The sequence below is a fragment of the Andrena cerasifolii genome, chromosome 3, assembly GCF_050908995.1.
Source record: "Andrena cerasifolii isolate SP2316 chromosome 3, iyAndCera1_principal, whole genome shotgun sequence".
Lineage (NCBI taxonomy): Eukaryota > Metazoa > Arthropoda > Insecta > Hymenoptera > Andrenidae > Andrena > Andrena cerasifolii.
The window spans coordinates 16,262,875-16,278,855 of record NC_135120.1 but is presented as its reverse complement, the minus strand read 5'-3'; the positions used below and the strand labels follow the sequence as shown (position 1 = coordinate 16,278,855).

General features: G+C 36.8%; 3 protein-coding genes across 5 annotated transcripts in view; 1 reads left to right on the top strand and 2 right to left on the bottom strand.

Moving 5' to 3' along the window:
- Window positions 1-15,981, bottom strand: part of Synd (protein kinase C and casein kinase substrate in neurons protein Synd) — a 97,828-nt gene that overhangs the window by 49,272 nt on the left and 32,575 nt on the right. The gene's annotated exons all lie outside the window — the stretch shown is intronic.
- LOC143367280 (uncharacterized) lies at window positions 11,798-12,730 on the bottom strand. The gene is made up of 2 exons (XM_076808916.1): window positions 11,953-12,730; window positions 11,798-11,856 (listed from the first exon to the last, which is right to left on the bottom strand). The coding sequence occupies exons 1-2, from the start codon at window positions 12,728-12,730 to the stop codon at window positions 11,798-11,800; spliced, it is 837 nt and encodes a 278-aa protein (XP_076665031.1).
- Window positions 13,684-14,475, top strand: LOC143367279 (uncharacterized). Its single transcript, XM_076808915.1, has one exon. It carries the CDS (start codon window positions 13,684-13,686, stop codon window positions 14,473-14,475), a length of 792 nt encoding a protein of 263 aa, XP_076665030.1.

The following is a 15,981-nucleotide window of genomic DNA, read 5'->3' as shown; positions in this document are numbered from 1 at the left end:
CTTAGTAGTTATCATTTTATTGTTTCCAAATATGAGACCCGTGAAAGTTCTGCTGATGACAGTGAAGAATAAATAGTTCTGAATGATGATAGTGATTAAGAAAGAAAATTATGATGCAGAATGCTTGTTTTGCGCAGGTCTTTATTCTTCAGATGTGCTAGGTTAGCAATGGGTTAAGTGTACGTATAAAGTGTTACGATGGGCGTGGTGGGCCCATGAAGACTTCGGTGGTGGGCCCACGAAGACTTCGGTAGTGGGCCCACAAAGACCGCGGTAGCGAAGAAGTAGATTTCACATGCCGACTTTATAAAAAAAAGCAAGAAAAAATGAGTTTCAGGAAAAAACAAACTGGGTCTCATATTAGGGACCCATCTTTTTATCTGCGTATTTGAATGATTTTCGTTTTAATTTTATTATGAAGAAACCGAATTTTTGTTATAGTATTTTCCAGTAGGTTGCTAAAGAATACATAATCTACTTTTAAAACGTGTATCGAATTTTAATAAAAGTGTCCTCAGTCAAGAGTTATGATGTTTTTAAGAAATGGGTCTCATATCAGGCTACTTTACCCTACTCATAGGATGACCCGATAGTACCACCGCTAGTTTCAGAAATAGTTTGCAACAGTTTTCCTCGAACCTGTCGGAGGAGAGGCAACGGTAGGCAGCTTCCCGCACCAGATACAACGCGTAATTCCCTTGCGTATGTATAATTTATTTTCGGCCGTTTATTGTTCCGCGGAAGCATGGTTGTTCCCTGATTAACCATTGAGCAGGTTCTCGGCGTCGCGCGCCACCTCCTCCTAAACACCGTGTCCCGCAACGTTCCATACGGATAATGCATGCAAACTCGGTCTGATCGGCTTAATGAGGATGTGCTCCGTCTGAATGACGAGTGTAAATTACGTGCTCGCGCGTTGTCTCGATGCGCGGGCATAAACGCCGATATTAATATCGCACGCGTCGCTGCGCGTAATGTCTACTCCCGTTTTTTCTCGCGGTGCTATAGAGGATACCATGGAGCCATGTATGGCGCGGTACTGTGTGCTTCGGATAACTGGTGCATTCGGATAACAGAAGCACGGCATATTAACGCCCTATCTGCCGCTATCGCGTGTGCGTGAGTTCAAGATTTCGATCTGTTATCGAAAGGGTTCCATACGTTTAGCCTGCCAAAATTAATAATTTTAGGATTTTTTTTAGGCGTTTTATTATTAAGAATAAAACAGAATATTTAGTACACATGATTTATTAATCCATAAAGTGTACGAAAAAAATTATTTGCAATAATTTTATTATTCAATTATTTATGACTTTCGAGGTTCTTTAGACCACTGCAGAAAAAATGGTCAGCGTGGTATATCGTTTAAATATCGATGGATCTGGCAAATATAATGATATTCTTGTAAAATAATGTTGCCATTGTGGGCTGACGGGCCAAACGTTTTATTCTAAAAAGAATAAACAATTTATGGCACTTTAAAGTTAAATGAATTTTTCATGCAAAATTCTCCACTGTAATTGTGTATAAAACATTAATGAAATAAAATTACAAAAGAATGGCTCGTCAGCCCATAGTGGCAACATTACTTTACGAGAATATCAGTTTATTTTTCAGATCCAGCGATGTTTAAAGGAGATATCGTGCTGACCATTTTTCCTGCAATGGTCTAACACCTTAAGAATCATAAATAATTTATTATAAAAATTATTGTAAATAATTTTTTTGTGCGCTTTATAGACTAATAAATCATGGGTAATAAGTAGTTTGTTTTATTTTTTTAATAAAACGCTTAAAACATCCTTAAAATCATTCGTTTCTTGCCGCAGACTGCAATTCCATTATCATTTCTATTATTTATTCGAATATTATTGACACCCGTGGTCTTCCTTTTTCAGAGATACAATAACTGTTGATCTTGGTGGTTGATATGTTTTCCTGGCAACAAAGATATACCCGATTTTAAACGTAACATTGCCAATGTGCAAATATAATTGAACAATTTTGAACCAAAAAATTCAATATAATTTACTAGGAACTGAACAATTGAATCGCATAAAACGCAATAATAGTAGCCTTATCTCTGGATTGCAGTGGCTAAATTACTCATTATACTAATAAGAAGAAGAAGAAAGTAGCAATTTCATAAGGACAAGTAATAATCAACTATGTTACGTTTTGTTCTACTTTCTTCATCACCAAACGCACATGTAGTAAGTGATCAAATACTTTTGAGCAGTAGTGTACACGTGGCACTCTTGCAATAAAGATCTATCATTATTATTATCATTTCGAGTCTGATCCCTCTCTGCGAGTTGCTGCCGTCTTTGAGCGTATGTGCAACGATTTTAAAAATATCGAGCGCATCGAAAAGTGCCAACGCAGCACACTGTTGCGTGAATTACACACTTCGCGACCAATTACTAGCACGAAACAAGAAACGAGGCGCTATTAATAAAGCGCCACAGCACGCACATTGTTTTAATTTCTATAAATACCGTGTGTGTAGCGTCGAGTTCGTCACACCGACGACACTGAGGAACTATCAAAGCCAGCCGCGCATTTTCTTCATTTTATAGGAACCCTATACCACGTGGATCAAAAAGATTTTACACGATTTTTTTTATATTTTCAACAACCGTCAATATTTTCATGAATTTTCTAAAAAATTTCACATTACAGTAATTTCAATTCATTGATATTAATATGTATGTTACTACTGTACATTTTGTAAAACGTCCATCACAAACCATGCTATATTTTAATTGGACCAATTTAATGCTATGCTCATCTTTACAAGGAATGCAATAAAGAGGACCAATTAATTTTCGGAATTCCCCCTGGAATATCTGGTTTCCATGTTTTTCAAAATTGCAACCCGTTCCTTTTATACATGCAAAATGTAAAAATGGGGACGTCGGAGGGTGCGGTACGAGAGCATTCCTCTGTAAATGCTGCAAAGTTCATCAATTTTTATGATTTTTTTTTTAAATGATACGTACGTCTAACGTTATAATTCTTTTTGTAGTTTTGTTACTTTTTCATCATACATAAGAATTTTTTTCCCATTTTAATTAATTGTTTCTTGGTTTTATTAGACCCACAACAGTCGCGTGTTTAGAAATCGTGTCTCGCTGGCGTAGATTATTGGAGGTTAAAAAAAAGGTTAGGAAACACTGATTTAGCATTTTTCTTCTGGAAATACGAACGCGTGATGATTAGTTTGACAGTAAACTTTTATTACAATAAACTTGTGCTTGAGGCGATTTCAAGTCAAAATGTTAACGTTTTCAACCCTTAACCGATATCCAGGGGTCGCTCATGACCCCACGCAAAATTCGCTGCAAAATTTTTGGTTGTCTAAGTTTGTAAACTGAATTTCTAATTAATTTTATAATAATAGTTTAACTTTCTACGTTTCTGTTATTTTATACATTACCTAAGAACAAAATATTCATAGAGGTGAATCTAGTGTCAACTTTACAAATTTCTTTGTCCTTTTTTATTTGGGATCTGCCACGACCCCAGTATACAATTTACGTTTGCCAAAAACAGTATACAAGTTAAGAATTAATTAAATAATTAATTATTCTTCGTGTTTACATATTAATTCTAGTAGGTACCTAAAACCGGTTTTTAAAATTTAAAACCCAGTTTTTTAATTTTTCAATTTTATAAAAAAATACCCGTTTTTAACTCGGTTTTCAAAAACCGACAAACCCTAAATAAAAGTATTCAGTATGATGCTCGTTGAATTCGTCTGAATGTCCCCTACAATATTATGAAAGAAAAATCATACGGTTCCGTTTGAAAAACTCAAGGTGGTTTCGCAATGAGGAAAAAGTACTTCGATATTTTATTTTCCAACGACACTCTGAACGTGTATGTAACGATCGCCGATGCCGAAGTTGATGCGTTTCAAGCTTTGGAAACTGCGACACTTAGTTTATCCGTTTCACCTTCGCCTCGCCGTCTTCGCTTCGCGCTAGGTTAATGTCGCGTTGCGCGTTTTTAATTGAGACCATCGAGGCGTTTCGCGTTACTCTGAGAGCCCGTTCCTCGCGAAGGACCGCCGGATTATAATGACTCCAAGAGTCCAGGGCACGGCGTTAACGCGACGTTTTCTTTTCACTGGCGTAATTGCAATTCGCATAATATGAAAAGGGGTGCCGTTTAAGCTTTGCTTAAGAATTCTCGATTTCAAAGTGGGGTAAAGGGACTTTCGTCTCTCTTTCGCCCCTGCGATCCCGGCCGGAAAATACTGCCTAGCTACGTACGGAAGAGTGCTGTTTTCATGCAAAGTTCCCTGAGCTGCATCGAGCGCATCGGAACATCCTTCGAAGAACTGAATGATTCGTCCGAATAAAGTTAACCCGTGTCAACTTGATTCGACACATGACGAATACCTTTTTGCCTTTATTCGTTATTCGAAATTTCATTTAAATAAAAATTTTGCCCATCTCTGCCCTGTGTAGAAATGTTGGAAAAGATTATCACGAGACCGTTGGGAGCAGAGCTATATATTTTGAAATCCAAAGGTGTTGCATAAGGTGTAGATCGTTACGGGGACACGATCTCCTTATTGAAACGTGCGAGTACCGTTATTCACGATCTAGTTTAATGATAGCAGACCGCATCGTCGTGACGCCGAGAAGGAAAACTGAAATTTCGATGCACGCGTACGTAAATGCCCCCGCTTACGGGAAGAATGCACGCCGTTCCGGAAGCGACAGAGATTATACGAGCCGGTGAAAGCGATTCCCCCGTAGATTCTACTCTTTGATTGCCATATAAGACGGTAACATTGAAACACTGAAGCTCTACTTACATTCAACAAGCATGGCACATAATCCATGCTGATAATAAATATTTTGGCAAATTTCAAATGTGCCCGCATTTTACAGAAAGTTTCTAATAACATTCAGGCTGCAAGTGTAGCCTAATTGTGAGTTATACGCGGGCCTGTTTCTTGTAACACCTTGACCGGTGTCGGCGTGTTTCCACGCCGAGGGACTTGCACCCTGTGTACAGTTTTCGTGTGTTTTTTCGTCGATATTTTTTGGAAAGCATCCGAAGTGTTCTTCTTGAATGTTCACTTTGAAAACAAACCAAGCTCAGAATTTGTTTTGAAGTTGAAACTTCGATGAGTCATCTAGTAATAAATTGCAATCTCTGCGGTTACTGTTAGATCTTTGTTAGACTATTCCCAATCGATTAGCGATATCCATATCGAATCAGTAGTTCTATTTAGTCACCGCAAAGCCAAACAGAAATGTAAGAAAATGCAATGGGGGGGAAAGAAGAGAGGTGTTTGAACAAAGCCATCTCGTCATTCATTCCGAGAAAGTCCATGCTCGAATAACAAGATTGTGATGCTTAGTTCATTCCCACGAGAGTTCTCAAGAAGTGTGTCGAAGAAAAGCGATGGATCGCTAACAATTTGTCAGATGAATTACTAGAACATAGACTTCTAAATAGCTTAAAAACAATGCCAATCAAACATTCGTTTCTGTGAGTCTATTTTGTTCTCTTCAAGTAGTGAATACACTGACGAAGTGTTTGCCAAATGTTAAGTTACACCCTATACAGGGCGTCCTACCACCAACCCCATTTCTTATGCTCAAACGGACGTCGCGTCGGCAGAATATTCGATAGAACTGTTACGTTCCAACTTCTAACTACGGCAGTCACGTCCAAACATTTACACCCTGCGACATGTCCGTAGTTCCAATAGTGGGCAATAAAACTAGTTGCACACAAGTGAAGTGCACCACGAAATAATTCAGTCTCAACCGGTCTGGAAATCATTAACCCTCTATATGCACCCGAAATTGTTATGACATTAGTACCTACAGACTAAAGATTGGAATATGGAAGTTCTGTGCATCAGCATCCGCAATATTAAATATAGATAACTTGATGTATTACCTCAAAATCACAGGGCGATGTAGAGGGTTAAGGGGGTACTCTAGTGTAACTGCCCGTATTCAACGCCATCTTCAGGAATTTATTTAACAAAAACTATAAGTTTATATTATCTAGCATTTTGCTTCCATATTAAGGTATGTTTGAAGTAATACTCAGAATTTTTTTAACCTTTTTTATCGCACATATAGTCGGTGGTACAAGCTTATTCTTCAAAAAAATTCTTTTCCGACGGGCGTTCGTGTGGGAACTGTTCTAGTCATCCAAAATGGAAAAATTAGGGTTCATTTTCTTTATTATGCTTGTCGCTAGGGTTGGAAACTCGGACCAGTTTCTATCTTATATAAAATTAATTCTACAGAACGAAAACAGCTAAATTTATGAGCAAAAATCGAACATTTTTCTTCAAAATGCTGTCATTCTGCAAATTTTTATTGTTGGGTGCCTCTGTGGTTCCAACCATAACGACAAACATAATAAAGAAAATAAACCTTAGTTCTTCCATTTTGGATGACTAGAACAGTTCCCACAGCAACGTCAGTCGGAAAATAATTTTTTTTAAGAAATTTGCGCAACCGACTATATCTATGTATATGTGCAATAAAAAGGTTAAAAAAAATTCTGAATATTACTCCAAACATACCTTAATATTCAGGCAAAACGCCAGATAGTATAAACTTATAGTTTTTGTTAAATAAATTCCCGAAGATGGCGTTGAAAAACGGGCAGTTGCACTAGAGTATCCCCTTAATCTGAAATCTAGACAGTTTAGTAATCTACGGTTAACAGAACCATTCACTCTTTTCGGTAAGTCTTATAAAACCAGGGTCAGATTTTGAGATTTGGCGCACCTAGGCTACCAAACGTCTGCCGGCCTTTTTGAAATATCATCAAATCTTTAAATTTAAAGGGTTCAGACAATTTTAAAATTAATTCACTATGATGACTCACATATGAGTTATTGCTAGTTTGTTACACAAAAAAGATGACCAATTTTTAATGTTGTCTCAAGCTCATGTGTTTACAGACCCCCCCTTCAAAACAGTCAGAATAAAGACATTTTGCTTTCAATTTCTTTCCCCTAAAATTTGCCACCCTAGGCTGCAGCCTACTTAGCCTATACACAAATCTTTAGACCTTTTGCTTAAATCTGTATTTCGATTATCGCCATTCCTCTAGCTTCACATCCAGTCCTTCGTAAATATCACGAGTACAGTCTTGTGTGACTGACTATGTACTCAGGTTGATATCGGTAAATCAGCACAGGCAAGCCTCAGTACCGGTTCTCCCGAGATAGCCAGGGGGTCTTCACTGGCTGGCAAAGAGTTTAGAGAACTATAAGTGAACGCGTCGGACCATCGAGACATCTGCATCGTCTGATCGACCCTGACAACCGTGTAATACACCATGTTCGGCGTAACTGATGGTTCGGTAACTTCCGCTACCATTTTTGTGTAAGCCGATCGATCGGTCGAACTTAACACTCCGCCCACCCGTCTTACGTAAGCGTGAGTTCGCGATCGCGATCTCCGAGAATATAATTTTACTTCATGTTTATTACTGGAGAGATGTAGGCGAGAGTTGTACAGTACCGGCCACTCAAAGTTTTTGTACTATAACTTGGGCTATTGTTGGTAAATATCAAATTTCAAAAAAGTAATTTGCAGTAAAAATTGTGCTTAATAAAATTGGATAAATCGTTTTTCTTAAATTTTGATCATAAAGATTAATAATTCGCTGGAGTAAAGAAGTTGTAATTCGCAGCGGATGAAAATTTGTCTAATTTCAGTTATTCACCTCAATACTTAGATGTAGTTTTGTATGTTTTAAAACGGGACGTTTCAAAACAGATATTATTCTTGAAATTTAACTCTGAGTGAATTGAAACACCTTTTTAATTGACTGGTTCTTGTGAATCAAAGTGAAACGTGCTATGCAGCTAGAAACAGGTACTATTAAAAGGATATTTAAACATAAATAACATAACCTTCGATATCAGATCTAAATTTAGAAAAAAAACGGGAGATAATGTGAATGGGCGATGATATACCAGTGAATAAATTTAAATTATGGAGCTATCAAACTGTTAACAATTTAATCTTACTTCATATTTATCACTGCAAAAATGTATAAAACTGATTGTGAAGGACTTTAATAGTTTGTAAAACATGAATTATCTAATAAATGGTATAATAATTAAAACGTTAAAAGAGGATTTAGTACTGCTCGCTAAAATCAATTAATAAGTGCTCGATTAAATAGTGAATAGTATTAATTACAATAAAGTAAATCTCTCTCACTGAGGTAAGTTTTCATTTCGTATTGACGATGAAACAAATTTCTATCATTGACTGTGCATTACTGTACAACTAACACAAAACAGCTGTAGTATTTATATATATATATATCTCTATTACATAATATCTGTTATATCATTTCCAGCGAAATGAGTAATCCATTTACAGTACACGCTCCATTATCGTATCAGAATAGAAAATCAATTTTCTTCATACACTTTAGCTCATTTCAACCTGCATTGCAAGTTTTAATTTGCTATCACTTTTCTTGGTATCCCTGCCCACCTTCGCCAGCCAATTTTTATAACACTAACTTACACAAACATCTAGAATTCAAATAAAAATAGTTATAAAGTTGATATTAGTGCCAAAGCAGTATGAGCATTTCTCGTGCATTTATTACGATGGTGAAAATTATGCGGAACGAACTGAAACGGTTACGTATTTTCCAGAAACGTGTCTAACGGGGTGGAAGAAGGGCGGTTAATGAAGAAAAACGATAAAAATAACTGGATTAAATTGCTAGGCGTGACGTGAGCAACGTCTGGCGTCTTAATTGCGTTCATAAACGTTTCAGATGGCTCGTTGACGCTAACGTACAGTTTTGCCCGACGATTTTATCGCCCTTTTAGGCCCCATGGTTCCTTTACAGAAGTTACATACTATTGTAAGTTAGTCCGGTTACTTGAAACATTCCTCTACAGTAGCGCTGTACCTCCCAGAATAACTCTAGACGTCACGATGATAAAACAGTCCTTCGTTTATATTACTGTGACGCGAACGGACTGCAGAACATGTTTATTTCAAATCTTCGACACTGCTATTTCAATGTTACTTATAGTACATACGTTCGTGCACTGACTCAGAGTAAGCACGCTATTCCTAGTCTTCCTATAACTATTCCACCTATAAAGGTGGAATAGTTATAGAAAGACTAGGGGTTCGAATCACCACTTACAGCAAGCAGGGTGCATACTGTGCAACGAATTTTATATAATTTAGTTACGTTTTTGTAATTTAGTTATTATATGTAATTATTTTTTTTTCAGTTTTGGAGGAGAAGCTGATCTATTAAGATCCTAATAGATTTTATTTAGGTACATTTGATTCCATAGACCAGAGTTAGGATTTAATAAATGAAATATTTCGAAGTAGGAAAAGCTGGGATGATCTTTATTCGACGAAAAGCAGATATGTACACGGATTTATTCAAAGTGAATTTATTTGATAGACACAGAGATTCCTTCGTATTCGACACATTTTTTCCCAAGTTCCCAAGTTTATTCGAAATTTTTCCATGTGCTAAAATGTCTCAAAGTCAAAATCTCTTGAGTTCAAGAAGGTAGTTTAAATTCTTATTCAAGTAATACTAAAAATTTCTTTAAATAGTGCTCAGCATTTTTCACGTTAGCGATACAAGAAACTTGAGCATTGAAATCACTCATTTTATAAGTAATTTATAATTTAATCCGATAATAAGTATTTTATTAAATATTGCTAGAAATTCTCCATGTTAGCATAATACAAGAAACCTAAAAACCCAAATTTTGTATTCCACAAACCTCGATTCTCAAAATACCTACATATAATTTAAACTTTCATGTAATAATAAATATTTCATTAAATATTGCTGGAAATTCTCCAAGCTAGCAATAACACGAGAAACCTAAGCATCGAGATTCTTTGCCCCACAAGTTATAACTTCCTGCACTGTACAGAGATTTTTTCAACGTTAACACGTCCGTTCCGTTCAGCTCATTTGCACTAAACATTTTTCATATATCTCGAATAGTCCAGGGCATATTTGGAGCAGGGCAAGTAGATCATCCGTTTGGAATACCTAGATTGGAATCTCAAAATCGGGGTCGACATCATCAGCTGATAGATACAGTACAACTGGCCATACCCATTACATAATCGATTCCGCGTGCGCTTACAACATTTACAACTGGATCATCAGGGCCTAGCAATATTACGTAGCAAGCGACGACTATTATTCCCCATTCAGCGGAAATAATACGTACTCTTCCATAGAGAAAGCACTGTGATTCGATTTAAAAGCCAAGCTAACTAGCTTTTAAGCGGTTTAAAAAGAGCTCCCGGAGCTTCATCAAGAACAATAGCGTCCTCCTCATTAATTAGAGGGAAGTGTAACTTGCTTTATTTAATTTCTTTACTCGTGCACAGCATAATGGTGGAGGTTTGGTTCAAAGGGAATCGAAAGAACGGAGTCACATTAAGTCATTTTAAATTACATGCCATACCAGATCGAACAGTACCTAAAGTTAATTTTGCAATTCAGTTTCGAATCTGACATATTTTATTACAATTTATTCGTGTACTGAAAATGCAATCTTTGAAGAATGAATAGAAGAATAAATTATAAAATATTGATTTTGCTTAAAGTTCTTTGTCATCGAAGTTATTACAAGTCTTTTGCTTCAATTTGTTTGCAAGATTGTTTATATCAGGCTGGTAAGTCGTCGATTGCAATTTTGATAGTAAAAATCTTCACGAATTTATAGAATGACCTAGTGCAGTGATTCCCAAACTGTGGTGGCGTTTTTTAACACTTATTTATTTTAATTATTAAGTTAGAATTATATTTTGAAATACCTATTGTTAATGTGTTTTCTTTACCTTATTAAATTTACCTTATCTTTATTAGGTAATTTGAGTATTATAGAAGGGGATCGCGATTTAAAAAAGGTTGGGAAACACAGAATTTTATCGCATAAATTCGTAATTCTAAGTAATTGTAATCGTGCGCGATTATCAAACGCGTATCATGTAATTTTATTTACGTCACAGCCTGAGCTAATCGCTGTACCAGCGAGACTCTTTACGCTGTCCTTTGTCCACGTCCAATTTGGAACACGAAGCCTTGCGAATAATGGAAACGTATCGAGGACACATCGCAGAAGGCTTTGTCAATGCAGCTGTGCCATGTGTCGCGCCGCGTGCTATCGATTTCCATTCGTACAAGACGCCAATCTACCTAATTAACGGAATTTTTTCAATTATTCGGCCCTTCCATGTCGCCGAAAAAAATCACTCGCGCTGAATCTTGAACTCGTAATTAGGCCACCGTTTCCTTCCGCCTCGATCCGAGTAATTTCAATATACTATTACCCGGCCGAAAGAAGATCCCCAAGAGGCGGGCTCGGGCGATACAGTCCGTCGCTATGACGATTGGTCGAATCACCTATTTGGGCACACTTTTAAAGACGCGACACACGTATTTTGGAGATTGGCTGAAGTAGGCACATATATTGTCGCACAGCGCGACGAAGAGAGCGAACAAAACCCATCGAGATCGAGTGGAATAGAGCGATCTGAACGACGAGCGCCAAAGCAATAGCGTAGGCATCTCAGACGGTTAACCATTAATATATAATAACATAAAAATTTCCTTATTTTTCACAATATATTCAGGAAAGTATTATCATTGGTTTGGTTAGATTTCTCTGATTAAAATAAGCCCAAACGCAATCTCGCACTGATTGTTTTTAATTGACATCATGATAAAAAAAATTAAGTTTAACATCGTATTATTAAAATCATTTAATATTTTATCATATTTCATTGAGGCTCATTTGTATCAGCATGAACTCTAAGTATATAATTACAGTTCCTAATAGCAAGTATAATTTTAAAATTAAAAATGAATATAATTTTCATACGTTCTTACCCTATAAATCTTCTGAGCTGCTGCTGCTGCTGCTGGTACCGCTGCTGCTGCTGCTGCTGCCGTCGCTGTCATCCGAATCGCTGTTTCCTAAATTGAATTCTGTATCTTCTATTATTCGGTCATTCGACCAATATTCCTGTTCGATTTTCTCTACGTGCCTACAAAAGTTCTCCCACTGGTTCTGCGTAATTTCACTTAGAGCTTCCCGAGTAAATGTTTGCAAATCATCTTTTGAAATTGTCGACGACGGATTCCTTTCCCTAATCTTCCTCTTCAATTGCGCCCAGGCCAATTCTATTGGGTTTAGGTCGCACATATACGGTGGCAGCCTCAGTACGTTATGGCCGTGTGATTTTATTAACTCGTCTATTTTATATGTTTTTTCGGCATTTTTATTTGTTTGCACCAGATGCATTAACTCAAATTTGGTCATTTGTTCATTACATTGAATTTTGTTTCTATTTAGCCAGTCTATAATATCGCCCTTCCTATTGCTTTTTGTCGGCGGTTTATTTTGTTGCACGGAGTGGTACGGGGCATTGTCCATAACAATTACCGAATTATGCGGAATGTTCGGTAATAATTTTTCTTCTATCCATTTGACAAAATTTTCTGCATTCATTTGACCATGGTAGTCTCCTGTAGTGGTACCGGATTTGAAAATAAGGTCCGCACCATTTACAAACCCATTTTTTCCACCGGCATGGACAATTATCAGCCGATGTGAAGAACTATTATTTTTTAACACTCCTAGCATATCCTCGCTCTGCCAACACTTGCTAAAACACAAGGTGTTGTCAACCCATGTTTCGTCCATATATACAATGTTTCTGTTTTCACTTCTATAATGTCGTAAAGCTTTTAAATATTTTTCCCTCCAAATCACAATATTCGGTCTTTCAATTAGGACCTTTCGAATGCTATTGCTCTTCCTCCATTTAAAACCCATAGACTTTAATAATTTATATAGAGAATCTATTTTCCATGGAAAATCTATCTTTTCCCGTATCGCACCCAACAATTTTGGAGCAGTGGGTACAATTTTTTTTTCCACATAAAATCCATAAATAATATTTCTTATTAGAGCCTTATCTTCATTGGAGCAGTAAAACTTTTTTAGAATGCCCCGCGGACGTTTTTTACCCGGTGACGATAATAATTTGTCTTCTGAAATTAGTGAACTTTCTTTTCGAATTTTTTGAATTGTTTTCTTTGACAACCCCGTATAATCCATGACGCGAATAGTAGGTTGGCGCATTGGATGGAGAGGCCTATCTGCATCACGCTCCTCTTCACACTTTTTTATAATCCTCCTCACCATATTCCGCGCATCACTACGAACTGTCTGTCCTTTCTTATGTGGCGGCATAATGTTTAATGTTGCCGTGCACTTACTCTATCATTAACACTACACGTAACAATGAAGAAGTAAACGCAAAGAGTCTTTCAGTTTTCGCCAAAAACTGTAGCTGTGTAACTACGGTAATGTGGACGAGAAACAAAATCAAGTGTTCTCGTCCAGCTCAGTTCAATGTGGAAAAAAAAATTGTACCAACTGCTCCAAAATTGTTGGGTGCGATACGGGAAAAGATAGATTTTCCATGGAAAATAGATTCTCTATATAAATTATTAAAGTCTATGGGTTTTAAATGGAGGAAGAGCAATAGCATTCGAAAGGTCCTAATTGAAAGACCGAATATTGTGATTTGGAGGGAAAAATATTTAAAAGCTTTACGACATTATAGAAGTGAAAACAGAAACATTGTATATATGGACGAAACATGGGTTGACAACACCTTGTGTTTTAGCAAGTGTTGGCAGAGCGAGGATATGCTAGGAGTGTTAAAAAATAATAGTTCTTCACATCGGCTGATAATTGTCCATGCCGGTGGAAAAAATGGGTTTGTAAATGGTGCGGACCTTATTTTCAAATCCGGTACCACTACAGGAGACTACCATGGTCAAATGAATGCAGAAAATTTTGTCAAATGGATAGAAGAAAAATTATTACCGAACATTCCGCATAATTCGGTAATTGTTATGGACAATGCCCCGTACCACTCCGTGCAACAAAATAAACCGCCGACAAAAAGCAATAGGAAGGGCGATATTATAGACTGGCTAAATAGAAACAAAATTCAATGTAGTGAACAAATGACCAAATTTGAGTTAATGCATCTGGTGCAAACAAATAAAAATGCCGAAAAAACATATAAAATAGACGAGTTAATAAAATCACACGGCCATAACGTACTGAGGCTGCCACCGTATATGTGCGACCTAAACCCAATAGAATTGGCCTGGGCGCAATTGAAGAGGAAGATTAGGGAAAGGAATCCGTCGTCGACAATTTCAAAAGATGATTTGCAAACATTTACTCGGGAAGCTCTAAGTGAAATTACGCAGAACCAGTGGGAGAACTTTTGTAGGCACGTAGAGAAAATCGAACAGGAATATTGGTCGAATGACCGAATAATAGAAGATACAGAATTCAATTTAGGAAACAGCGATTCGGATGACAGCGACGGCAGCAGCAGCAGCAGCAGCTCAGAAGATTTATAGGGTAAGAACGTATGAAAATTATATTCATTTTTAATTTTAAAATTATACTTGCTATTAGGAACTGTAATTATATACTTAGAGTTCATGCTGATACAAATGAGCCTCAATGAAATATGATAAAATATTAAATGATTTTAATAATACGATGTTAAACTTAATTTTTTTTATCATGATGTCAATTAAAAACAATCAGTGCGAGATTGCGTTTGGGCTTATTTTAATCAGAGAAATCTAACCAAACCAATGATAATACTTTCCTGAATATATTGTGAAAAATAAGGAAATTTTTATGTTATTATATATTAATGGTTAACCGTCTGAGATGCCTACGCTATTGCTTTGGCGCTCGTCGTTCAGATCGCTCTATTCCACTCGATCTCGATGGGTTTTGTTCGCTCTCTTCGTCGCGCTGTGCGACAATATATGTGCCTACTTCAGCCAATCTCCAAAATACGTGTGCCGCGTCTTTAAAAGTGTGCCCAAATAGGTGATTCGACCAATCGTCATAGCGACGGACTGTATCGCCCGAGCCCGCCTCTTGGGGATCTTCTTTCGGCCGGGTAATAGTACATGTTCGCTATTTCATTACGCAGGGTGTTCCTGAAGGAAAGGACACTAGCCAAGAATCTGACGTGGAACGTAATTTTCAGTTAAAAAATTCAAGTGAGTTTAGCGAAATATTCGCCAACAAAATTTATGAAGAAATATCAAAGATGAAATGAAAAAAAAATAATGTAATTGATTTCAATCTTTGTTCTCATTAATTTTCATTACATTATTTTATATGTGCTATTTGTAGCTCTGACATGGATAATAGCTTGGCAGTTATTACCAGTCATGCGTTACTGCAATTGGTTGTACGCCGTATATTCAATGATAAGTTACTTATTTCAGCAAAGAGTTCGATCAACAATGACACGCTCAATATTTAGCCCCTGACATATTTATTTGCTAATCATCAAGCGTATACAAGGTGATCCTAGGTGAACTTATGAAGCCCATTAAAGACTTTATTACCTCCTGCTGAGATGCTGACGTATCCAGGCCTCTGGAGTGATAGATTCGTTGATAATTGTGCAATGGTGTGCAATAATGGTGTATCACGTTATCGAGGGCAAATTATTACGCACCGAAGAAACGCGATAAGACAGCTAATCTTCCGATCGATGTACAGTGACTCTTTAACACTAGGTACTCATGTTTCTGAAATTTATTCGATCTTATGATCCTGCAAGGGAAAGCAATGGTATTATGTTGTGATTTATAGGACGATTCAAATTACTTTTCAATGGAATTTTTGGGGGAAATCAAGTTCGAAGTTTTGACTTTTATAATTTCTATGTATTACAGATTTAGATAAAAAAAAAACGAGAACAATTTGAAACGTAGAAATATGTAAATATTTCTGTAATTATGTTCTTTATGGATTCTAGTTGAGTTTCCACTGCAACTTGGTTTCTCTTTTTGGAATAGACAAAATCTGGAACTCGATCTTCTCGTAAATTG